The 25709-nt window shown below is 51.0% G+C and overlaps 1 protein-coding gene across 3 annotated transcripts in view; it reads right to left on the reverse strand.

The window, feature by feature from the left end:
* Window positions 1–73: 73 nt before the first annotated feature.
* Window positions 74–25709, reverse strand: part of PTPRA (protein tyrosine phosphatase receptor type A) — an 85858-nt gene continuing 60222 nt past the window's right edge. For all 3 annotated transcript variants that reach the window (XM_085314660.1, XM_085314659.1, XM_085314661.1), the window contains 19 exons: window positions 23590–23607; window positions 17405–17489; window positions 16515–16588; window positions 15071–15207; window positions 13450–13540; window positions 12668–12744; window positions 11095–11131; window positions 9754–9851; window positions 9341–9460; window positions 7934–8100; window positions 6793–6928; window positions 6256–6405; window positions 5937–6030; window positions 5348–5424; window positions 3345–3479; window positions 2732–2857; window positions 1716–1867; window positions 1025–1160; window positions 74–408 (listed from right to left, as the gene is read on the reverse strand). In XM_085314660.1, the coding sequence (XP_085170786.1) occupies window positions 334–408; window positions 1025–1160; window positions 1716–1867; window positions 2732–2857; window positions 3345–3479; window positions 5348–5424; window positions 5937–6030; window positions 6256–6405; window positions 6793–6928; window positions 7934–8100; window positions 9341–9460; window positions 9754–9851; window positions 11095–11131; window positions 12668–12744; window positions 13450–13540; window positions 15071–15207; window positions 16515–16588; window positions 17405–17489; window positions 23590–23607 (1985 nt within the window). In that variant the 3' untranslated portion in view covers window positions 74–333. The remainder of the gene's footprint in view (window positions 409–1024; window positions 1161–1715; window positions 1868–2731; window positions 2858–3344; window positions 3480–5347; window positions 5425–5936; window positions 6031–6255; window positions 6406–6792; window positions 6929–7933; window positions 8101–9340; window positions 9461–9753; window positions 9852–11094; window positions 11132–12667; window positions 12745–13449; window positions 13541–15070; window positions 15208–16514; window positions 16589–17404; window positions 17490–23589; window positions 23608–25709) is intronic.

Here is a 25709-nt window from a genome sequence, read left to right on the forward strand (position 1 = left end):
AAAAAAAAAAAAAGATTTACAAACGAAATAACAGCCTGTGTCAACTCTCCAGAAGAGAGATGGTATGACAATATTAATCCAAACATCACGCTATTTAATTCCCCAATAAAACATTGGAAAAAAAGGAGCCAACAGTATCTGCACTAACACTTTGCTACATATAAAATCTCCAGCTAATATGAAGCTTATGGTACCAACCTCTAAAACAGTTAAGATATATACACATATTTTGGGGGGGTATATTAACAAACCGAATATTACAAAATATTAAAGAAGGCAACTCTTCYGTCACTTGTTTCTTTTGCCGTCGCTGTCTCTTTTTCTCTTCCCTTTTCACTTGAAGTTGGCGTAGTCCGAGAAGGCGTCGATGTACTCCTGCACCACCTTGTAGCAGAACTCGTACTGCTCCTGCGGGAGCGGGGAGCGCGTCAGACAGAGCGGGAGAGCGCCCGGGCGCCGCTCCGGCGCCGCGCAGCCCGCGGCCGCCCGGCCTCCGCCGGGGAAGCGGGCGCTTTCCGCCGCCCGCTCTGCTTCCCCTTCCTCTCTGGGCCAGCAGAGGTCCTAACTTGGCCCCAGCAGAGAAGTCCTCGGTGTCCTTGCAAGCCTCTCTTGCAAAACCTCCTCTAACACCACCTGCTCCCACCCTCCCTGCCAAGGCTGTGCTACAGCCGCTCAGCTCCGGGACAAGCTTCCAGGCTCATGAAGCCCACGGACACGTGGCGTATGGATGAAGAAGTCTCCAAGGAGGCTCCTACAGCTCCTAGGGGAGTCTCAGCGCTCAACAGGGCGRTTGATTCCTTTAGCCAGCCAAACTTCACCCCTTTGGACTGAGGGAACTATGAGGACTTCCTCATCGGAGGAAGATATGCCTCYTGCCCTGCCTTCATCCCTTCCTCTTCCCTGGAGATAACCCTAAGCTGAAGAAGTCTTCCATTAACACCCCAGCAGAAACGAAAGCGGATCCCGTTCTCGCGGAGCTCTCCGGGGGCGCGCGGGGAGCGTGCGCTGCGGGCAGTGTGCTTACCAGTGTCTGCACCATATGCGGCCTCTGCAATCTTAAACTCTTCACCGTCTGAAAGACATCGAGAATCCCTTCTGCTTTCACCCTCTCCAGGACAGTGCTCAGCGCGCAGAAGGTTCCTGTCCTTCCTGCTCCAGCACTGGCAAAGAGAAAGCAGAACGTAAAGGGAATCGTCCATACCGACCGCGCCGGTTTTGCTCAAGACGCAAGCCATGGAGGAAATGCTGAAGGACTGGAAAAGTTGATGATCCCGTCCCAGTATCTGCCAGTTCAGCTGTCACTTATATGTGCTTTGGCTTCTTGTAAAATGTCTCCGACAGACTCACCATCAGCACACACACCGTTCTCCTCCCTGCCTTCACAGCCCTGCCTGAAGCGGCGCAAGCAGCCCAGGTATTTTTGGTATCTCCTAACACAACACAAGCTGGATAGTCTCAGGCTAATCCCCTGGTTTCTCCCCACCACAAACACAGTGCTGAGCAGGAGAATGGAAATCCACATCTCTACAGCCTCGAGCTGTTTCTGAACCTCTCCCTTGAGGCTGAGACATAGTGGCAGCAGGAGGAAAATCTCATATCACTTCCATCCATACTCTTACCGCTCAGCTTGAGCCTTTCAAGGGATTTTTTTACTGTCACTCAAGCTCATTTCAGCGTTAGTCCCCCTGCAGTGGCCTGTTCTGCACGGGTTTTACCTGCAGTGCACAGTGATGGGGTGGTTGCCAGACTGCTGCTGCTGCTTCTGCACGGCCGCGATGATGTTGATCATCCCTTTCCCGTCACTGGGGATCCCGACTTCCGGCCAGCCATGGAAATGAAACTGCCGAATCTGGCGGCTCTTGTTTTCCTAGCAGAAGAACACAGCTTGAGCTCAGYAAACCCATCGGAGGCTCAGTCCAGACCTGGAAACCTTCTACCTCAGGATCTCATGGAAAATGTCCAGTTAGGAAGCACCTGTGAAGTGGTTCAGGGRGAGGCTGGCGGCTGCCAGCAAGGTTGGTGGAGATACCTGCCTGCAGGTACGCCCCTGCTGCTGACCATCCTTTCCCAGCCTCTCAGCTGCTTTTATGCCTTGTGCCAACAGCCTACATATTTTGATCATGATRGGGATGAAGATGAGAGAGGCTTCGGGAGGATGCACATCTAAGGGGAGAAAGTGCTTGAGAGAACTGGCAAAGGGACAGAGACAACAGGAGAAATGACGCTAGCTGATGAGCGTCTACTACTGAAGAGGAACAGAAAAGCAGGRACTGGGCCAGTGGGCTAAAACAGATGTCCAAGAGGAAAGCAGGCGAAGAGGAATCCTTGCGGAGAAGGGTCGTTTGCTTGGTTCAGAGCAGGACACAGGGTGCAGAGAGAGGCTGGTGGCAGGCATGAGAATAAGGCAGCGGTAGAACAGAGGCTGCTCAATGACAGCAGGACAGAAGACGTGGATGACAAGCAACTAGTAGGATGGAAACACTCCTAAGAGCAAGGGTTAACGGCAGGAAAGGAGGTGAGACTGCAGCACACGGGGAGACAGAAGAAAGGACGAGCAGGGCAGGGATGCTTTGGGACGACTGGGAGATGACGGAGCTGAAGAGGGCTTGGATGCCTGAGGGAAGGTCGAGGAACAYGGGAATCACGAAGCACCATACGCATTAGCAGGGATTAATGACAGCAAACTCCCCGAGAGCCCAGAGCTCCCGAGGGGAGAAGGACAGACTCTTACCCTGGTGTTCGTTACCAGCAGGTCCCGCACTGTGTAGCTCTCACACTCCTCCTCCTTTTTCAGCTCTACGGTGATGTCTCCATAGGACACTGAGCCATCAGAAGGCCAGTACTGGGCACACTTCTCCTGAGAAAGCATATAAGAGGACACAGGGTGAAGATCCTCTTGTTTCACCACTGCCTTCAGTGGAAGAACCTTCTCCTGGGGTTGGCACCCTCCAAAGCCACGGGGAATTACACATGTTCGGAGAGGAGCTGTGAGGCACCACCTTGCTATAGCAGATGCCACACCAGGTGCCACTAGTTAGCTTCAAAGCTRCTTTGAGAACTGAGGGTTCAGAGGGTGTTTTTGTGTGTGTGTGTGTTATTTTATTTTTTTTTAACGCTTCTCCTCTGGATCTACAAACATCTGGACTCTTTGGGTTAGAATTAGAGGTTGAAACTCCCTTCCTGCATGTATTTGCCAGAGAAAGGCTGAAAGAGTGACACACGTGTGGACGTGACATGTATGGCGTTGGCAGGCTGCAGGGCACTGGCAACGGCGCTGGGGCCATATGGAGATTTTAAAGGTTTCTACAGATTTCCTTCACTGCAGGGATGCCTCGGGCACTTACCTGGCCCCTCTCCTCCAGCTCTGTTAACATGACTATGGAGCAGGATTTCCACTCCCAGATCATCCTCCAGAAGTCCTCTATCGTGTGCTGAAGCGGTCCCTGGCTGGCAATGTAGGAGTCCTTCTGGCGATAACCCTGCAATTGCAACCCGCGGTCAGCAGCGCGACGGCAGCACCGCGACGCCGGCAGCCCCTGAAGGCAGCGCTGTCCTGCCCGACGCAGAGCRTGCCTGCGGGCACGTCGGCCCCAGGGAGCCCAGCACCTCCGCAGACAACGCAGGCAAACGCACGGAAAGGTGGGAGCAACATGTCTCCCGTCCCCTGCCCCGGTCCTGCGCGCCGGGCAAAGAGGTTGATGTCTCCAGGCTGCTCGTCGCGGCTCCTCCGCTCCCTTAGTTAACTGCACACTCGGATCAACCAGCTGCGCTGGTGGCGAGCAGCAAAGGGCAATGATCTCTCTGCTGGCAGAGGACACGTCCAGATGCTCTTGGACGCGGCCAAGTTAGCACGGCTGAGTTAATCMTTGGAGCAGTGCAACTGTTCATGTGAACTATCTCAGCCCGGGCAGAGAAATCCACSGCGGCTGGACCGGCCTCTCCCCGAGGGCTCAGCTAAGTCCTTGCACATGGACATCCACACAGCCCCGCTCATCAGCCGAGAGGCCATAAAGCAGCATTACCATGACAAAATGCTGCTTTACAGCAAGAACTTTGTTTCTACAGAAATGCAGCTAATGYGGGATCATACCGCCTCCATGCCTTACCCATGCGGTAAGGAGAGGTCTGGGTTTCCAGGGCTCCTACTCCGAAAGGAAGCTGCAAAGGTTGAATTTTGCAGAAGAGCTAGCAGTCATGCCTAAGGYCTGGAGACTACAGCAGCAACTTTTATTCAGGATTTTTGGAAGACATGAGCAAAAATATGCCCTGTAGTAAGTCAGCGTGACTCTGGCTGTTCCACAATTAAGAGATGTTTCTGTTTCAAAGAATGAAAACTTCSAACATTCCCCTGTGCCCTCACAGCGAACCACGGCTAAAGAAGCTTAGTCATTTGGAGCTTGTCATTTAAGCRAAGTTCAGCAGAAGCAGGAAATTGAATCTTCAATTGCTTACGTGACATTTAAGCTTTTGGAGCTAGATTTGGAACAACAAGCTTGCCAGGATGGAGGGCTGTTCAGATTTGTGTTTTGTTCAAAGCCAATGCAGCCAGAGCACAGACACCCCATCCTGCGGGGACCCAGCTGATGTGGTTCCAGGGAGCAGTTAATTTGGGAGGTTATGGCTGGGAATACACTAGTTTCACTGGTTCAACCTATGGCAGTAATGGCTCTTTTGGAAAAATACCTGCCATTAGGAGATGAAAACAAATTGGGGTGGAGAAGAGCAGAGTTCGTTGTGACTTACACAGCACCGGCCYCAGTGCACAAAGATAAATACTCATAGGAGATGCTTCCCTGAAGTCAACAGGATTACTCACGAGCAGAGGATGCGCAGCGCTCCTCGGAGTGAGGAAAGCACTTAACCTCGCTGCCTCATTTCCTCCGGTCAGCAAGACAGGTGTAATAGGATTGACCTGGTTTTCCTCAAGGGTTTTGGGATCCGTGTACGGCTCCGTTACCTAATCTAGGGGATGTTTTCTGATGAAATGAGCAGTGCCATAAAGCAATCAGTACTCTGGCTACACGTGTCCTTTTCTCCAAAACCTTCATCCAAACTTGGGACTTGCAGCATCAGACCAGGATTTAGAGGATCAGTTCAGGCTTCAACTCTCCTCTCCCAGGTCTTTGTGGGTCTGAAGACTGGAAGCTCTCAGTGAAACTCCTGTCTGCAGGGTTTGTTTGAGACAAACTGGCACCAGCCATTGACACGAAGCAGAGTCAAATGGAAAGTGGCTTATGAAACCCAGAGAGGAAGAGTTTCAGGGCAAGACAAATCCTTCCTACAGGAAGCAGTGTGAGGTAGAGAGCTTCCAGTAGGAGAATATGAAAAGAAGATAAAAAATACTCACATCAATGAAGGAAGCATTTACATAGTCTGTGTTCTCTTCACCTCTCTTCACTGGAATGATTACTCGGTTGAATTCATCTAGAACAGAAGCAAATAGAGGAGAGTTTTGGGGTGACAGTTTCAAAGCACAGCTCATTGCAAACTGTGCATGATGGTCAGATGCAAAGTCCCCAGGTTGAGAGGCCAGAGAGATACGGGATGGGGAATCCTGGTATCCCCAGAGCACCGGTCTGGGGTGAGGAGATTCAACTCCAGCTTCTGCTGTGGCTCAGGGGGCCAGGGCAGGTGAGAAGGGGATGTTGAGGAGAGACTCAGGGAACAGAAACCTGCTCAACATYGAGACTCTCTTTTCCCTTGAGGTAAAAGGCCTTAGGCAGTACAAACCTGCAAAGAAGAAAGCCATGGTAGGAGGAGATAAACCAAAAGYAAGAGCTACAAGGAAGCCCAAGGGTGGTTTTAAGTTTGTTCATTAAAACTTACCTAACTGGAAAAATCAAGAGGCTGAAAAAATCTGTTCCGTCACCACTCTACCCTAAAGGTTCACCTTARCCCATCAAATGTGTTTTTGCCCAGACAAAAGCAGCCCTTACATGGAATTATCTGAAGCACCCTGTTTTTCTTCATGTTTGCTGGCAAGTTGCCCGTTCTCATCTTGTCATTCTGAATTTTGATTGAAGTTAGTTTCTGCAGAGAAAGCAACAAAAGCGGTAACAGCTTTCACAGTCATCGGAAGCAAGCTGAGCATGTGACAGCCCCAGCGGTCCGAGCAAACCCATCGAAACGTCCTACGGCAGTAGGAGTGCTCATCACAGGGAACGGACGAGAGCTGTTCGGGACAGGCTTTGATGCAACATTCACTACATTTGCTTTTGAAAAGTGCAAAAACCAGCTTGCCTTCCGCATACACACCTTGAACTCCTCTTCCAGCCCGTTACTGCTGGTCCCTGGCACTTTGTTGTAGATTTTCTGGAGGTGGATTTCTAACGAAGTCACTTCCAGCTCTGTGTCACCGTAGAGATAGTGCTCCAGAAGTGCTTGGTATATAAACACATACTGCATCTGAAAGAGTTGCAGGGAGAAGCCATCAGCTTCTGCTCTATGCTCCACTCCACTTACTATGCATATCACAGTGCATGTTCATGTGTGAGCTGCAAACCCTCAGCTCATGCACGTAACAAAAGCGGTCACCGAGCACACAGAATGCGTTTAAGACCCCAGTGTTGTCCAGAAAAGTCAACAAAATTGACAATAATTTTTCTGCCCCTCCACAGGGACCGAGACCTTATTCACTACAGGACCTGGAAGACCTGGAGGAACTTCATGTAGAGCTGAAGGGGAAACTGATGATTAAAAAGACCATGTGAAGGTCTCTCAAGTGTGTGGGGGACTGACTGTGCTAAGAAAATCTAACTACAGCGAGCAAAGCCTAAATAAAATCAAACTTACATCTGTCTGTACCATCTGGCAGCGCTGAGCCCGGATCCGGCTCACGAAGCCGTAAACATCCACCTTCCKCTCGGCATGCATCATGTCCAGCATGGCGTCGATGACTATAAAAGTGCCTGTGCGTCCCACCCCGGCGCTGAAACATCAGAGGGGACAAGCGGTCAGTGCGAGCAGCGTTGGCGCTCGGTCCCTTCCAGCGCCGCCGGGAGCGAGCCAGGCACTACAACGCAACCCACGCAAGGGAACGCAGCACTTCCCAGCAGCGAGCAAACAGCAACATCTATTTCGGAGAAAACAGAGGCTTCTCAACTTCTTTTTTAACCCCTTGGGTTTTGCAGAGGGATGCATGTAACTCTGCGTACCAGTAACCACCTTGACCTGCGTGCATGAAAGCAGTATCTTTCTCAATGCAAAGTCAGTGCAAAACCTACGCTAATGAYGGCTTTCTGAATCTTAAGGGCTGCCTGTTTCTGCCAGCTGTGTCCTGCTCCTTCCAGTCACCCTCCTCCACATGAAGGGGAGCCCACRCTGAAGCCATTTTTCTGTGTTGGTAACTCAAGGAGAGATGAATAAATAAGAAAGTGGAGTCTAGTAGATGCTACTGAAAGACAAAGCTCTGTTGCCAACTGCCTTCCGAGAAGGAAGCTAAAAAGAGGGGAGCTGGGGGGCTCCAGTTACGGTTACCATCTCTGCCATTAACTGTGGCATTTTCTTTTGCTGAAGTACGAACAGAGCAAAGGCAACTYGGGGCACCTCCTAGCACCTGACAAAGAAGTGATGATCCTTTAGATTCAAGTCTAGGGAGYAGATCTGAGCAGAACAGGAGGACACAAGATCAGTGCTGTGCTGCCGMGCGAGCCCAAACGCACCACGGTGCTAAGGCTCAGCCTCTGCAGAAGTGCGGTCCACAAGCGCAGCGAGAYGCACACAGCTGCTAGACAGGCCACGCTCTCAAAGGCCTCCTGTGCTTCCCCAGGCCTACTGAGCTACGCCACATGAAGACCGTTTTGCCTCCAAGTCAACATGAGCTGTAACACCATCACACCGCTAATTTCAGCTTCCTCCAGATGAATTTGGGTGTTATACAGAAGACGCTTCCCAGGTGACGCAGGAGAGAGGGCTAGCCACCGCCGGGACGTACCTGCAGTGCACCACTATTGCTCCTGCATATTGGGGGTTACACGTCTTCACCTTCTTCAGGAACTTCAGCATGCCAATAGGGGTGAAGGGGACCCCAAAGTCAGGCCAGCTGGTGAAGTGGAACTGAGTCACCAGGCGCTGTGGCTTCTTGTTTGTCACGTCCCCTACCTGGAAGGCAGGCGTGTGTCCCCATTAGTGACAGGAACACCGATTCAACTCCTTTCCCCAAAACCCAGAGACAAGAGGGCGCTACAGCCCCAAAACCGAACTCTGAGGTTTATGGGACACTAACATCTACACTCTAGAAGTATGTGGATCTGGATGCAGGGGCCACATTAGGCTCCAAAAGCCTGACGTTTTATCTGCTCAGTACCACATCTTGCATCCTAGGGATGCTCCCCAAGGTGCCCTGCTTGTACTGAGTGTTTAGTACCTCTGTGACAGGAGCACCAGCTTATGAAGCGCACCTGCACGAAGTCAACCAGACTGGGCTAACTTCACCAGCTAAGCCTGTGTCTTTTAGTGTTTCTAGAGGAAGAGACAAGGTCTAGATGGGCCTGCTTGTACTCCTCTGAGACTAACTGCTGTCCTGTTCTCCACATCCAACAAGGTGGCTGATGAGAGAGGTGCCAAGCCCAGTCTCGGCTGCTGGGTATCCAGCCAACCTCCACGCACAGACCTCCAGGCTGTGAAAGCAAAGCGCGAGCTTCAGGAAATCCCAGCTCAATGTCTAGCTCGGTTTCCAACCGAGGTGCCCGGTCGCCTGTGTGTCAGCTCCTTGTTGCCTGTCTCATAGTGCATTAGCAAAATAAACAGAGTGACTAAAACATCCAGAGTCTCCGAGGAGGAAAAATGTAGCGACAGATGGGAAAGTAATTAAAATCGAGGCAGACAGCACTCRATTTTGTCTCAGCCTAGGAGATAAATCTGCCTTACTGCCCAGCCCAAGGAGCCAGGCACTACGTGGCTGGGGGCGAGCGCAGGAACTGGTACCCACATCCCTTGCGGGCAGGCACCCGCCCTGCTTCCACCGTGGCACTGGCAACAGCAAGCGCGGCAGTATTACGGGACTGCACTTCAGACCTTCCACACATCAGCTGCGCTGCTTTCAACACAGCGATGCCAAGTGTGTAAGGTAAGACTAATTTTAAATAGCTCTGGTGAGAACTGGAGACATGGATGCTGTGGTCGCTGATCCGAACACTGCTGGGAACAACAGCTCCCACTGCGCTTCTTTATGTGTAAGGACCTGCATTTCCTTGACGGCCTCCTCATTTCTTCTGCCCTCCACACACACTTTCAGAGAGCCCCCAAGAGCATCCTAGGGCAAGGTGAGAGTTTGGGGAGGGCCTCTGGGATGCAAAATATGAGCTGGAAGGGTTGGGCTAGGAGACGGGGACCACAGTACCTGCTGAATGCAGAATTTCCGCACCGTGTAATCAACCAAGACGGTCACATCTTCCACAGAAACCCGGATATTTCCGTATGTCCAGCAGCCCTGATCTGGCCAGTACTGTGCACACTTACACTAGGGAGATTAAAAACACACAGGTGAGGCCTGGCATCTTGAAAGTCTCAGATGAGGCTTGTCTCAGACGGTGGGGATGTGGCCTYCCAGACTGCAGCGGTGCCCCAGGGAAGAAGGTTATTGGGGCTCCATCTAAAGGATTAGGAATCTCAAACTACCTTTAAACATGAGACCTATTTACCAGTCTCGGTTTCGCAAGCAAGACCAGCACTGGGTGTATTTGGGCACAGCCTTTGCCTCCATGCAAACTAAGCCCGGGTAGAAAGCTGCCCCCAAAGAGTTTCACCACCTACCTCCTTCCTCTCTTTGAGGTTGGTCACCATGACAATTGTGGCTGTGTTTTGCTCCCAAATCATTCTCCAGAAATCATTCACCGTTTCTTCTTTTGGTCCTAAATGGCAGGCAAACAGATGTGGGATTTGGGGAAGACATCAACCAGTCAAGTGCTGGTGAGCATCAAGTACGGGGACAGAAGCCCACCCGGATGGCAGTGGCAGAGATGATGTGTTGTTAACCATGCAACAATTTTTTTGCCAACAGGTGTCAGCACAGGACACATTTCGGTATCCGGGAATGCTGGCGATCCCAGAGAACAATTTTATCACGCAATAGCAGGGTTTTTTTACGGGACTGGATATATTTTATGATCCAGAATTCCATTTTTAGCAGCAGAAGGGGAAATCAAACACATAGAGCATGGAAATGAGCTTGCCCAAGGTCAACCAGGGAAACTGTGGCAGTCACTAACAGCACTCACAAGTCCTGTCCCAAGTCCCATCCCCAAGTCCCGTGCTTCAACCACAAGATCCTATTTAAATACAGCACAAGAATACTTATTTAACTCCTGCCAGACAAGGAGCTGACTCAACCTAACCATCCCCTGCCAGGCCTGAGGCTGAGGGCAAGCCAGAAGGAAAACACAGCGAAAGCTTTATCCCAGCCAGGTATCAGCGGAGGAGAAGACCCAGCCTCCGTTCTCCAGCAAGAGCCTGGAAAGGGGAAGGCGATTTCCAGCGTGGGAGCTGTCGGTGGCCCGGCAGTACCCTGCAGCACTGCCCGTGAAGGCGCCTCCTGCGTTCGCCGCGGTCCCCTGCGCTGGCACGACCCCCCCGYGCCTCGCCGCACTGATTTTAGAGGCACGGTCCGATGGTCGGGCTCCCAGCGCGCCGAAAGCAAGAGCGCCGCCGGGCTACAGACGGCGTACGCAAGCCTGTGTTCCTTGGCTCGCTCTCTCCGTAACAGCGGATTTCTCCGCTTCATTATGGAAATCTAATTAAGCGTCCAGCTGACAGTGCTTTCGGAGAGCACCAGCACCTGCAGCTGCGGCTCGGGCTGGAGGGACGATGCGGCACAGGCCGATACGCCGGCGAGCGCAGGGAAGAACGTGCCGGGCAGCCTCCAGCCACCAGCATTTCAGCGCCGGGAGCGGGCTGGCTTCACCGCCACGTCCCGTTGCTGGGCTTTGATAGGAACGTAGGCAAAGCCACACTGGGAACAAACTGGGGACCAGCCTCCCTGCATTTGGACCGGGCGACAGCGGCAAGGCAGCCGAGCTGTGCTTAGGATTGCATYGGTTCACAGACCACGAGGACGACTCACACGGCGCAGAGCAACGAGGAAACCGGAGCACTTACCTTGTGCAGCAATGAACTTGTTTTTCTCTTGGTACCCCTACACAAAACAGAAGGAAGAGAAACGAGAGGTGAGTATTCCTCTGAGACGAGTCATGAAGCGTYGCTGCATCGTTAATAAACGGAGATGCCGCCCGCTCGGATGCCCACTCGCCCCTGCAGCAACCCGGCGCTGCACGGGGGACCGGCTGCAGGCTGAGAGCGTGGCAAAACTAACGGAGCGGAGACACCTTCCCCTGGGGCGATGCCACCGGGGCTAGTCTCACCCGAGAACGGGCTGAACTCGGCAGCAACGGCACAGAGCACCACTAGCATCGGCCAAGCCCCACGGCTGGGGTCAGACGCGGCATCCACAGCATCACGTGAAAATCGGCGCTCATCTCAGGGAAATAAGGGTCATCGAGCTCCCAGGAGTTCATTTTATTTCCTAATACATATATCGCTGGAGAAAGTAAAAAGCTCTTTCGGGTCTCGCTTTTCCCCCTGTGCTTCCCTCTCTCTCTCAAAATCTATTTTTCCAYGTTACCCAATTCCTGTTGGAGCACATCCCCACCAGCATCTGCAGCTCTGCCCAGCTCGGTGCTGTGTGCAGGCACGGTAAAAGACCAGAATGAGTTATCCACTGTTTATTCTCTCCATTTTACYCATGGGACACAGGGGCAGAGCGATGTTTAGCAAGTTGCCTGAGGCCCACRCAGAAGGATCTCCCCGGCCTTGGCCAGAGCTCTCACCACCCTCTCTGCCTTATAGGCAGAACCTGTCTCCTATGGAATGGCACATTACTAAAACCCAGGATTTTGTATCAGTATGAGGACTAGAAACTCAAGTTTCAATGAAACAAAATGGGAAAAGTCAAGGCACATTCTCTCCCGTTCAGAAATCAAACTCACTAGCAAAAGGCATGCTCCTCAGGTAGGTGGCAAAACTCCTGCCGACCACTAAAAGCAGAGGAGGGCAAGGCTGCTTCTAAGTATATTTTAGCTGGGTTGCTTGATTTCTTTTTCACGCCCTTCATACAGCTATTTGTGGAAGCTTGAAATTTCCTATGATTAATCAGCCATATAATTAATTAGCCATTAATGAGAAGTCTTCTGCTCCTCCAGGAACGGGGGTACCAAATCCCATCTAACCCCGCAGGCTTGGCGTCACAGCACCACAAGGAGCGCAAGTGTGTTCTCGTTATTTTAGAAGTGGGGAAAAGGGAGGTGTGAGGACGGGGACCGTGGCAAAGCAGCTGAGCAATGGCAGAGCTACAAACAGGATTTATTAGCCCTGGCTCTCAGYTTCTTACTCTAATCGCTGGACCACGTTCCTCGGGGTTCAGGAAGCCAAGCGGGAAACAGTGCGCTCTACCGCAGCTATACAAATGTTACAGATCAAAAAATAGCACCAGCTATTCCAGAGAAGCTAGGGAGACATTAACAAAGAAAGGAGTTTCTATATGATCCTTTTCCAGATGAGTCACACTCCATAAAAGCCACACACGCAGGGCGAGCCGGGCTTCTGGCGAGAGCGGCCGCCGTAGGACGAGGCCCACCAGGTGAGGATTTGCCCTTCAAAGTACCCGAGAGCTTACATTAATGAAGGAGGCGTTAATGTAGTCAGAGTCGGGAACCCCTTCCACAGGCGTCAGATGAACTCTGGAATGATCGTCTGGAGGAAAATGAAAATTAAGCATTAGAAACAAAACCCGCCCCAGCCGAAATCTGGCATCCCAGGCGCGGTAGGTCCCCGAAGATGGGCTTCGCCACACACACAAAGGACTTTATGCCCCCAAATTCTTCCGGGCTTAAGTCCAGCGAGGTGATAAACCTCGCACAAGAAAGCGTTTCGGCTGCAGAGCGCATAAATCTGAGGAACTCCTCAAGTTGGCAACGCGAAGCCCCCAGCTCTGCAAGCGCCCTGCGAAGGAGCYGCACGCGGAGCTGGCGGCCGGCGCCGCGGGGGTCCGGCTCCGGCTGCCAGCCGAGCGCCGTTTGCCCTCCCATTCCCCAGACTCCCCTTTCCTACGCTTTGAACGGAGCAGCTGGCTTTGTCTGTGCGGCCGAGACGCCAGCTCGGCCTCCAAAGCGCCCCGGGGCCGTTGGCAGCGACGATGGAGGAGCTCAGACCCATCTCACCGGCTGCAAGGAGCAGCTTTCCGGCACGTATCCAAAGCTAAACCACACGCAGCAACCCAGCCGGGTGCAAAACAGCAACTCCGTTACTCTAATACTTATTTTTTTGCTATTTAATCACCACCCAAGGGGTCTTTGGGGCTTCCCCCCCTTTTTTTTCCTCTTTTTTCTCCTCCTCGCCCCGTGGGGCAGGAAGGCAGCAGCACCCTGTGCTCCCCCTGGCCCACGTACGGGGACCTACAGGGCAAGATGTTCACGTAGCGGTTCTTCTCCTTGTTCTCCTCCTTGGAAGCAGCTTCGCACGTGGCCTGGATGGGGCATGCTGGGAGAGCCTGAAATGGCAGAAAATGAGATTTTCCATTATATGCTCCTCCACTGGGTTGGGGGGGGGGTGTCACATCACAGTGGTAAGGACAAGCCAACTGGTGCTCCCACAAGGAGGAAACGGTGGTGTGGGACCATCCGGTCTGAGGTCCGTCACCTTCTTCGCTCGCCCGCTCTGCCCCTTGCCCCCACTGCACTCAAGCTTACACTTAAGCGTGAGCCCTAGCACGGAGCGCAAATCCCGCTCCGGACACGCCATACGGACTGCCAGGACCCACAGACACGAGGTGGCAGCAAAACCTCTRACACCAAAGCCAGGAGCACGGGAAGCTCATTTCTACCAGCCTTCGAGGCTCCCGCTGAGCTTCTCCTCTGCTAAGAGCGGCCTCGATTTAACCCCTGCCAGAAAACGCAGACCGGGGCGGCAGCGAGCTCCCCGGCGCCGTCCCGGCACTGCCGGGGGTTTCCTCTCTGCCGGGAGCCCGCTCCCGCTGCCGGGACGCAGAGCCTGCCCCAGGGATGGGGAGCCGGAGATGCCGTCCGGCTGGGGCCGCGAACGATAGCAGGTTTTCTTTAATTAATTGGGCCATCGGGGAAACCCAGGCAGCTCAGTAGCTCCAGTGTAACACACTGGGATATTCAGTCTGGTTATTTAACTTTGTCCCCCACCTCACTACTTTCTGCAGCATTGCGTACTTTTGTCTTGGCAAGATGCAGCTGCATCAGGTTTAACGGCACAAGAAGCTGCAAGAAGAGGCTTTGGTCATGATAACCCCAGGCCGGTTATCACTTCGCGCTGCCGCGAAGGCAAGAGAAGAGCCCCTTGGCGGAGGAGAGGGGCTGGAAGCAGAAGAAAGCCTGGGCAAAAAGCCTTAACATACCTATAAATCATCGTAATTCCCGGGTCCAAGTAAAGAATACCAAGAYCTGTTTTAACGCAAGAGGCACCAGGGCCCGAAGATGCTGCGACAAGAGGAGAGCTCTGCAGATGGAAAGCAGGCAGGTGGCGGACGGGACCGCGCGGGCAACCAGGCAAGGCGTTCCCACTCGCCCCGCTACGGAGGCAACCACCTCGCCAGGCGTTCTGCGACGGGCACGTAAAAATCCCTGCGCTGGCTGCTCKGCCGCGTCCCGGCTGCTTCGCCTCGGCACGGCAGCAGCGGCGTTTTCCACCGTGTGCCGTCAGCCCTAYGCTGCCGGCAGCGCACCCGGGAAGCAGGATTCAAGCGAAACGCTGGAGCGTTTGAGTCCCATCTCCGTCAAGTTCTTCCTCCCCAAAACGATGAAATTCCTCAGCGGTCGCAGAATAATTAACGTCGTGATTGCACCAACCGCCCCCTCCCCGCCCGGCGCTTTGCAAATAGCAGAGCAGCTTTCTGCACGGCTCCGACGGGCGAACGACATCCCGGACCGGCTGGGCTGCGGCAAAACACCGCGACGGCGCGAACAAAACATCCCTTTTTTTACTGCCTGCCTCGAACCAACCAACCCCTTTTGGCCGGCGCTCGGAGGAGAGGGGACTGAGCCGAAACACTCACGTTGAACTCTTCCCGGAAGAGTTTGTTGTCGTCCGCCATCCGCCGGTTGATCTCCTCTTCCAGCTTCTCGACGGGCAGCGGCGGGTATTTGCGGTTGGTGCTGGGCGACCTGGCGAGCAGCGGCATGCTCTGGGGCTCTGCAAAGGGGACAGGAGGGCATGAGCGGCACGCCGTGCCTCCCCCTCCGCACCCCTGCCATCGCCGCTCCTCTGCCTCTCCCTCCCGCACACCTCGCGGGAAGATCTGGGAAGGCTTTGGTGCTACGAAGCTCTTCCAACGCCCCGGAGGAGGTCTCGCCTTAAGCTATTTTAGAAGCAGGATACCGAAATGAGGACCGAGGCTTCAGCACGGGGAGGGGGCGGAGGCTACGTCGCGTCCAGTTCCTGCGTTGCCCTCGTTCCCGCGGGAAGTCGGGCGTAACAGCCTTGCCGTAACCCCCAGGTGAAGGCAGCAAAGCTGGTGGCTTTTTGCAGGTGGTTCCCACCGCTAGCTAAGCCGAGAAAGGCTGCATGAGGGCTAGATCAGCACAACCGATGGTTTATTAAGCTCTCAGCTTAGCTTATAGCAGTATAAAACCGGTTCAGGGGAGGCTCTGGCCACCGGCGTAAAAGATGGGCCAATGGTCCGGAGAGGTTTTTATGAAGAAAAACCAACTTTCCTTGATTTGTCCTGGAAATGCTAGTTTGGTGCCTACAGCAAGCGTGACGATCTTCACAAAGAGGCCAGTTTTATTCAGCTGTCATCTCAGTTTGAAGGGGTATAATTTTTATAATATTTAATTATTTGCAAAGATGTTTTCTCAAGTTCCCATTCACTGGAGTCAAACACATACTAGGAAAACTCCAGAGGAATTCTCAGTCATTAGTTTTTGGAAGCAATCACGCATTCTGGTATTAAACGCTCCGAGGGGAAACATTTTGTCGCATGAATGCAAGCTGGGAAGAGAATTTTCTTTTTATAAACACTTGCTGATATAATGCAAAAAGGGAGGAAGCCCAGAGCAAGAAACATATATAAACGTAGATGAAAAAATACTTTTCTGTAAAAATACCGTGCGGGACAGCAAGGCTGTTGTGACTACCGGCTGTCTGCAAATCAATCCGGTCAATCCGGGGAGCTCTGCTCCGTCCTACGAGATCCCCAGGAGGGAAAAAATTCCGCTTTCGACAATTTGAGGGTTTCATGTCACTTCCTAATTTTCGCAGTCTCTTTTAGGAGAATTGCTCATTATGTAACTAGTCACCTTTGCCCGACTACGCGCTCTTTTTGACAGCAAACTCTTTCAAAAACGGGAAAAAAAATCACGACTAAAACATTCTGTCGTCATTTTGACGAGCATTTTAACTGACCCGTTTTGCAAGCCCTGCGACTAAACTCACGCGTTTCTGAGAGTCGCAGTGTTTCCGCCCCCGAGTCGCCCCGGGCGAACCAGCACGGGCCTCACCTGCGTCATCCGTCCGGCCGTTGGACAGGCGGAAGGAGTTAGAGTGGCTCCCTGCTTGCTTGTACTTCTTGAACCTGTTGAAGAAAAGAAAGCGGAGAAAGTCTGGAGTTACCGATCCACTAAGCCAAACGCCCGCTCAGATCTAAGCCCCAGGGCGTGCTTTTGCTCCACTCRCTTCCCAGCATTTTCGAGCTCCACATATCCCTGGCAGCACCTCAGGAGCGGCCGAGCCCCAGACCCCGATTTTTCCCGTCTTCACATCTATTTTCCAAGTCGCGCAAAGTTCAGCAAAGCGCCCCAAACGTGCGTTTAATCCTTCCTTACCCGGCAAAGCATTTCTCCGTGGATTTCGCTGCACCACCGGGGCAGCGAGAGGCGAAGGGCAGCCCTCGGCTCGAGGGCTGAACGCCGCCCGGCCCGCCAGGACGGGAGGACTCGAACGCCGCTGCCAAACTCCCGAGGCAAAAAAATCCCCGCGCCTTCACCGCTGCGAGGCCAGGCCTCGAGCCAAGAAACCAAGGGAATTTTTCCACCACTAAGGAAATGGCTTTTCTTTTTTTTAAAAAAACTATTATTATTTAATCACCTTAACAGTCAGTAAATTAAAATGCTTACTGCAGGTGAATAAGTGCTCTTTCCTAGCTGAGCAGACAYGCACTCGGGAGCTGGGAACTGAGGATATAGCTTGGAGCAGCCCGGATTAAATTACCAAAATGGCATTTTCATCCTCCTCCTCGGTTCCTTTTTAAAATGCTGCCCGTGTCGGTCTTGCTCAGCTTAGGAAACAGAACAAAAGATTCACRACCGAAACCGGCCATTTGCTTATTCCTGTTTACTCAGTAATTAATTTCTGCCAAATAAGGACGACCAGCACTAAAACTGTTCCTTACCTTAACATGTACAGCACAATAATAATAAATACTATGACTAGAAGGGAGGACAGGGCCACCATTACAGCTATAATTGGCGTCTCATCTGCAAGAGGAAAAGAGAGAGTTAACAGCTAGCTGAAATGAGCCGGTGCCGTCATTTAAGAGAACAAATCGCTTTACAACTTCTCATTTTGAAATAAGAAAATYAGTTAACAAGGCTGCATTTGTCAAATCCCACAGCGAAGACACACGACGTACGCGAGTGTCACTTCACTCGAGGAATACCGTGCCCCGAGATGAGATTATAACCTCTAAGCGCTAATCAAAGTAGCTGAAAGCTACTCTCTGAAAGCTGTCTACCATGAAGTTTTGACCTTGCCATTGAGAAAGTTGTGAGGATTCACATGTTAAGTTCTAAATAGATCCATAAGAGCTATCRGAGTTACTAGAGCACTGAGCTTTAGCATTACCCACCCTGATCCTTTCCAAAAGCAAGACCGKAACGGCAAGCCAAACATGGAGTTTCTTAGCCAACCCATAGCAAGTCCTTATCCTTTCTGTGACGTGCTTCATGTTTGGACAGGCACAGAATCACAGACTCACAGAATGGCTGAGGTTGGAAGGGACCTCTGGAGAGTCCACCCCCCTCTGCTCAAGCASGGTCACCTAGAGCACTTTGCACAGGGTCATATCCAGGTGGATTTTGAAGATCTCCAGAGAAGGAGACTCYAGTACCTCTGGGCAACATGTTCCAGTGCTCTGTCACCCTCAAAGGAAAGAAGTTCTTCTTCATATTCAGGCAGAACTTCCTGTGCTTCAATTCTTGCCCGTTGCCTCTCATCCTATCCCTTGGCACCACTGAAAAGAGTCCAGTCCCATCCCCTTGACACTCCCCTTAAGGTATATACAAACATTGATMAGATCCCCTCTCTGTCTTCTCTGTCCCAGGCTGAAGAGGCCCAGCTCTCRCAGCCGTTCYTCATGGGGCAGGTGCTCCAGTCCCCTAATCATCTTCRTAGCCCTACACTGGACTCTCTCCAGYAGCTCCAKGTCTCTCTTGTACTGGGGAGCCCAGAACTGGACACAGTACTCGAGATGAGGCCTCACCAGGGCTGAGGAGAGCAGCAGAATCACCCCCCTTGACCTGCTGGCAACACTCATCTTAATGCACCCCAGGAGACCATTGGCCTTCCTGGCACATTGCTGGCTCATGGTCAACTTGTTGCCCATGAGGTCTCCCAGGTCCTTCTCYGCAGAGCTGCTCTCYAGAAGGTCAGCCCCCAGCTTGTGCTGGTGCCTAGGGTTATTTTTCCCTGCGTGCAGRACCCTGCAYTTGCCCTTGTTGAACCTCAKGAGGTTCCTCTCYGCCCAGYTCTCCAGCCTGTCCAGGTCTCTCTGAATGGCAGCACAGMCCTCAAGTGTATCAGCCACCCCTCCCAGCTTGGTATCATCAGCAGACTTGCTGAGGAGGCACTCYGTYCCCTCATCCAGGTCATTGAGGAAGAAGTTGAACAGGATGGGACCCAGTCCTGAGCCCTGGGGGACGCCACTAGCCACAGGCCTCCAGCTAGACTCCACACCACTGATGACAACYCTCTGAGCTCTGCCKTTCAGCCAGTTCTCAATCCACCTCACTGTCCACTCATCTMACYYACACTTCCTGAGCTTMTCTAGGAGGATGTTATGGGAGACAGTGTCAAAAGCCTTGCTGAAGTCAAGGKACACAAYRTCCACTGCTCTCCCCTCATCTACCCAGCCAGTCAYTCCATCATAGAAGGCCATCAGATTGGTTAAGCARGATTTCCCCTTGGTGAATCCATGCTGACTRCTCCTGATCACCTTCTTTTCCTCCATATGCTTAGTAATGACAYCCAGAATGAGCTGTTCCAYCACCTTTCCAGGTCTCTSTGAATGGCAGCACAGCCCTCAGGTGTGTCAGCCACTCCTCCMAGCTTGGTAGCATCAGCAAACTTGCTGAGGAGGCACTCTGTCCYCTCATCYAGGTCATTGATGAAAAAGCTGAACAGGGTGGGACTCCAGGGGTGGAGGTGAGGCTGACTGGCCTATAGTTGYCTGGGTCCTCCTTCTTACCCTTCTTGAAGACTGRAGTGACATTGGCTTTCTTCYAGTSCTCAGGCACCTCTCCAGTTCTCCAGGACCTTTCAAAGRTGATGGAGAGCGGCYTGACAACAACATCCACCAGCTCCCTCAGCGTGGGTGCATCCCATCCGGGCCCATGGATTTGTGGATGTCTTAGCCTGTCCAGAAGGTCTCTAATCCTATCCTCCTCAATCAAAGGAAAGTCTTCCCTTCTCTGGACTTTCCAGGCTGCAGGATTCCTGGGGGATGCCCTCAGCAGTGAAGACTGAAGCAAAGAAGGCATTCAGTAATTCTGCCGTCTCTGTATCCTTCGCCACCAGGGCCCCCACTCTATTCAGCAACGGGCCCACGTTTTCCCTAGTCCTCCTCTTGCTACTGATGTACTTGAAGAAGCCCTTCTTGTTCTCCTTGACATCCCTTGCCAGATTTAATTCCAACTGGGCCTTAGCCTTCCTCGTTGCRTCCCTGCATACTCTGACARCGTTCCYATATTCCTCCTATGTGGCCTGTCCCTTCTTCCATATTCTGTCTACTTCCTTCTTCTGTTTGTTGTGATGTACTGTGTTTCACTCGGCACAGAGCCCTCCAGTAACTCCTCTGCTSTGGGGCTTGGGACTCCTGGTGCTCTGTGGTCTCTGAGAACACTATCTCCTGCTCAGCTTCTTGGATGCTACGCAGCCTCCTGACTTCCATAACTCCTTTACCTGAYGACACAACTCATCGACAACTGCACACCTTCTGCAGGAGAGGTGACTGTCAGCGCAGGTCTCACGGAGAGGCACCAGCACTCCCTAAAGCCTGAGACCTGCAGAGCTGCATCTGCCGTCAGAGGGTCTGGTTGGGTGGAAGCCTCTGACACAGCTGCTGCTGCGACTCCAATAGTTACTGGGGAACGTGCTGTGTGGCGTGTCATGACCATATCCGAGGAAGCGCACACTCCTGGGAWTGGGAACGAAGGTGCCTTCTTGCGCCCTTCGGCGTGAACTGCTGCACAAACTGCTGCATCTGTTCACTGCCTCCGTCAGCTGCGCTCGAACGCAAGGAAGCCCGGCTATCCTCATTTTGCAGGGAGAGGAACTGGGAGAGGGCACAGCTTTTCGTCTTGCAAAAAGGTGACAGCGTGGTAGGAGCACAAAGGCACAATGCGAGTTTTCACTCATTGCTCTACCCACTAGGAAACACGGCTAACGCCGTGTTTCCAAGCAGGAACCGAAGGGGATAATTTATTGAGCCCTCTTGCTCCAAAGTCCTGCTCAATGCCAATCAGAGCGGCGCGTGCTGGCAGCAGACGTGATTAATAGCCGGGGGCTTTGGCGGGGGGACATCTGGCAGTGGGATGCAGGAAGCTGGGGTGGGATTTTTTTTTTGCAGTCTGTCGTTCGGCACATCTGGTGCAGCGAGTTAGAGGTTTTCCGCTGCGGCTCTTAAGTAGCTGCCTGGCTCGGTCAGCAAAGCCTGGGCAGGAGCAAGCTCAAGGGCCCCCGCAACTCAAGAGAAACCATCTTGCAAGCGCAAAATGATTACGCGCCTGGACACCCCCTAATTCATCCCAGCCAGCAACGACCTGCTCCGGGCTTCACCTCCGCTGCAGAACAGATTTTTCTCAGCTTTTCAAGTTCTGTTCCATTTTAGATATAAGCCTTCAAACTCCGCAGGGGAGCGAAGCCTTGCAGGGTGCTGCAAGAACCCCCTCTCCAAGAGCTCCAGCTTGGGTTCAGAAGTTGGCCAAAGGAAGAACWTTCATCCCCATTTTAAATAAAGAAYGGTGAAGTTACTGTAAGATTAGAAACTGGAATGGCCGTGCTTTCCCCGGGGTGTGTGTCTCCCTAAGCTTCTACCCATTAAATTATCAACTGAATAACTGATTGCTAATACCGAGAATAAAGACTTGAGTGCTTTTCACACTAAAAACCTGGGTCGGCTTAATTTGATGCACTCTCGAAGCTACGACTCRGCACACCCGTATCCTCTGTCCTGCTACTCGAGCTATAAAAATGAGCAGGGTTAACAAAAAGAAAATTCTTCGTATCCTAGAGAACAGGGCAGCAAGTGCAAAGATTCATTGCCCGCAGCCCCGGAGAGGGACACCTCTGCAGCAGCTCTCTGCAAGCCCCTGCGCATCTCGCACCAGCCCGAAGGGATCGCTGCAGAGCCAATCCCACCTCCAGCCCCGTTAGCGCCCAGGAGTTTATCTGGATCTAACTCTTTGCATCAAAACCTCAGTTCTGCCTGAAATCTCAGTAACAGCTACAGGTTATACAAGGGGTCAGACCAGGCGATATAATGGTCGCTTCTGGTTCGAAAGCSTATGCATCGAATTGCGTTGCAAAAAAGAATATCCGAGGCAAAGCTCATCCTGTAGCAAAGGCAGCCGTGGSTTTGCAGGTCTCTGCCCCAAGTACSAGCGATTCTGTTCATTTTTTAATAAGTGACAGGTACCTGCACACTTATATGCAAACCGTATCGCATCTCCTATCAGATGYGATGATTTGTTTCATTCTCTGCCAAAGTCCCTCTCTTACTGACAGCTGAGAGAAATCAGATAGAAAACAGTCTCAAATAATCCATAGTCAAAGTGTACTTGTTATTTAAGACATACCACTGTGGATGATTCCTCTTGACAGTATGAGGGTGGGAAATAAAATGCAGAACATTTTCGTTAATGTGGAGAAAATCACTCTTCTGTTCCTCACCTTCACAATAACCCTCAACTAGCAATTTGTTAGGAGAGTTTTAATTCTGGAATATCATTAGTGAAGTTATTCATAAAACTTCCTCAGCAAGAAAACTACCTTTTTCTCCTCTTTCCAACAGYAGAGATTCAAAATCATTTTGCGATTCTCCTTTCCCGTGTCAGGAGACATCCATTTCAAGGGCTCGCTTCCCCGTGAAGCAGCTTTGCTCCAAATACTCCCTAGTTTTAAAGAAAAGCTCCAGCATGAGCTCAAAGACATTCAATTCATAGCAGAGCTGATCCCTCACTGATTAGTCCTGCAGAAGTCAACATACCTGCTTTTAATCTGCTGCAGTTTTCCAGGTCTGGTTAACTTAAAAGGGCTTAGTGGTAAAGCCCCCTTAATCTAGCAGAGATTCGCCTTTTTAATGGAAAAGCCATATAAGCGATGCAAGTTTGCTGTTGCTATACCCTACATCAATTCTCTCAGTGATGGTTATATCGGTTAGGGAGGAAGATTTTTGAAAAAAGATGCCCGTATGTCTGAAAAACCTATGTGTGAACCAACCCTGCATCGAGAGGCAAGAATAAATCACAGCATCCCACTTTTGCTCCCAGGGCAGCTTCTTGGTACCAGAGTACTGGGATTTGTGACTGATCCCCCAGAATAATCCTCTAAGCCACAGGATATGGAAAATATTAACAGCACCAGCGTTAGGAAGTCAGATTTTTGCCCTTTTTTTTTTTTTGTTTTTTGTTTTTGTTTTTTTTTTGTCGCTGTGCTTTTGGAACTAGGGATTAGCAGCGCCAGAGAGAGCACTGAATAACCCACAAGCCACGCCAGGCCCGCGGGAATGAGGCAGAGTATTTCTGCAAGGGTTTGACCATTTTTAAGGACGAAGTCTTGGGCCCATCCGTGTCCCTTTTGTTCCCACCAGGCCGATGTTCAATCTAACGCATATTGATAAGAAATATTGCAGAGTATCGGTCCTTTCATTAATACCATCCACATCAGCAGGATAGCATGAGCTAAGCACACCAAAGAGCGTCTAATTGGATTGCCACATAGTTTATAAAGCTGAAATATGGATCAGAATAACAATGAAATACACTCGGACAGCTTGTTTCTAGCTATATTTATGGTCCAGTAATTCCTGTGTGGCTACAGCAAGGTGTAATTGCCAGTATTCTTCCAGTGATCTCAATTCCCCGAACAAAGTCATCCAACCAGAGATGGGAAAACGAGTGTAAAAACTGTTAAATTAAAGAAATGGGTTTTTACAATGCCTTGCCAACAGAATGAAGGAGAATAATAATTATTCACATCATCCACAGAACAACTCTCCTGATCTAATACAACAGCAGAATCCGTCTGAAAATGTGCTCACTTAGGGTCTAAATAAAGAGCCATGAAAAATAAGATTCTTACCTCTTCTGTCAGAGTTACCTGCATAAAAAATAAAAAGAAATTCTCTTAGCAACAAAGAAATATACATTTGAATAAGAAAGAACACAGAYTGAAATACTAACAAATTTAGTAATTCTCATGATCTTCTTGCAAGTCTTCCTTTTAAATCAAGAGCTACTACAGCACGAGGTTAAAATGACTTTCAGCTTTTACTTATTAATAAAGAGAAAAGGAGCAGAAGTACATTGCTTGCCTTCCTGATTATGAGGAAAAGCCTGAAAGCAACTTATTTTGCCTTTTGATTTGTGAATCACCRGGGAAGATAAGAAACACTTTGTATTTTCTCCTTTTCCCTGCCCAAATTTTGAAGATATTCCTTCAAATTCACACGTCACCGCTGAGCATGTGGAACCGGTCACGTGGAAGCAGAGTCGTTCTCCAAGGAAAAGACGGGCAGATAATTCGGTTACCGCAAAAAACATCAATTTTAAGAAACAAAAACTACGATACTTTGTTAAAGACCGCGGCGAAGGGCAGACGCGAAAAYGCATACCTACCGAGGAAATTCTTAAGGAAAACAAACCTCTACAGCTGAAGAGGGAACTGAAGCCGAGCCACAAACATCTACAAACATACTGCTCTTAATGACATAATCCATTTAAGCCTATAATAAGCAAGCCACTGATGTAACTCATTAGCACTTTAACGCTACGAGATAAGAGGCGTGCATTAAAGAGTGACCRAGCCAAGAGTTCAATTAAAAGCGGTCGGGCGCGAGGGCCCTCGTTTTGCACGCGCAGGACCGGGGGCACGGGGCTGAGGGCGATGTKTTGAAGAGCAGAGGAGCAGGAACTGTCTGTACGTGCCCTAATTCGTAGAGGATCTCCTGCCCCGTTCCTGCCCTTCAGCAATTCCTTCTCTGAGGTCTCACATATGAGACCGCTGAATCGTTCAATGACTTGTATCTGAATTTCCCAATGAGATCAATCCAAAGGGCAGCCCCAGCACTAATTTTGCTCCTTGACAGTTGATATCAAAGGAAGGAAGGATCAGGTTGATCATCCGTCCTAAGGCCTGGCATGAAGCGAGAAGCATCAGCAATGCCCAACTTGCCCCAGCATATGCCATGGGCATTAACAATAAACAATAACCCAAGTCATAAAAACAATAGCAAAGATGGGAAAAACATAAATTCAGTCCCTCGATAGCAGATATCATATTGCAAAATCCAAATCTTAGCAGCACTTAGGTGTTTGCCTTTGTAATTCCCATCAAAAGGCTGTTCTCAGCTAAACCCGCACTGTCGTTAGGATTAGTTTGGACACCTTTGCTCTGTATAAAAGCTTTGAGGAACTGTGTTTGAAAGCAAGAGGGATGATTTCTGTGTTGGCAGGATGTTAAAATAGGTGGGCTCTGCCCTCCTTCCAGCCACATCCTCTCCCATACTGATAGGACAGGCAACTTCTCTGCTGCTTCCCCCAGCTGCAGTTTCTGAAGATATCTAAAGAAGGAGGGCACCCAGATCCCACAGATTTTAAGAGAGATTTAGACACCCAACACCCAATTGCCCTTGAGAAACTAACTCTTAAGGGATGTACACTTGACTCCTCCCAGCATTAACTCTTCCGTATTACCTGATTTCCATCTCTCCTACCTCACCACCAAGATAACAGCCCTGGTTCTTCTCTAAACCCTGTGCTCTCAAGGCTTGCACTCCAAGCTCCAGTGGGCGCTCAGTTTCCAGCTCAAGGAGGCACGCAGTATTGAAGCTGGGTCCCAAATGATGCAGCAAGGGGCAACGTATGGCTGAAGAGTCACAGATTCCAGTCAGCTCAGCCTCCTCCTGCCTGATCTTTGGTCTTAACCTGTTGAACAGTCAAACTCTACATTCTTGGTGGATATTTTTATAAAGTCTAAGGGGGGAATGACAGCGGGATGGTAATATGGAGAATTCTTCTTCATCTAGGTCTTTGAAAGATTAAATTAGCCCAAGGAAAGGGGAAAAGACCAACAATGTAAGCATTACAGGACATGTTGGCAAATGCAGTACTGACACATCCACACAATAGTTCAGCATGAGCTATGGGAAGTCAGAGTGGATGCACCTATGCTCTGCTCCCAAAACCACAAAAGCACCATAA

The sequence above is a fragment of the Rhea americana genome, unplaced genomic scaffold, assembly GCF_003343005.1.
Source record: "Rhea americana isolate MKP2758 unplaced genomic scaffold, rheAme1 scaffold_41, whole genome shotgun sequence".
Lineage (NCBI taxonomy): Eukaryota > Metazoa > Chordata > Aves > Rheiformes > Rheidae > Rhea > Rhea americana.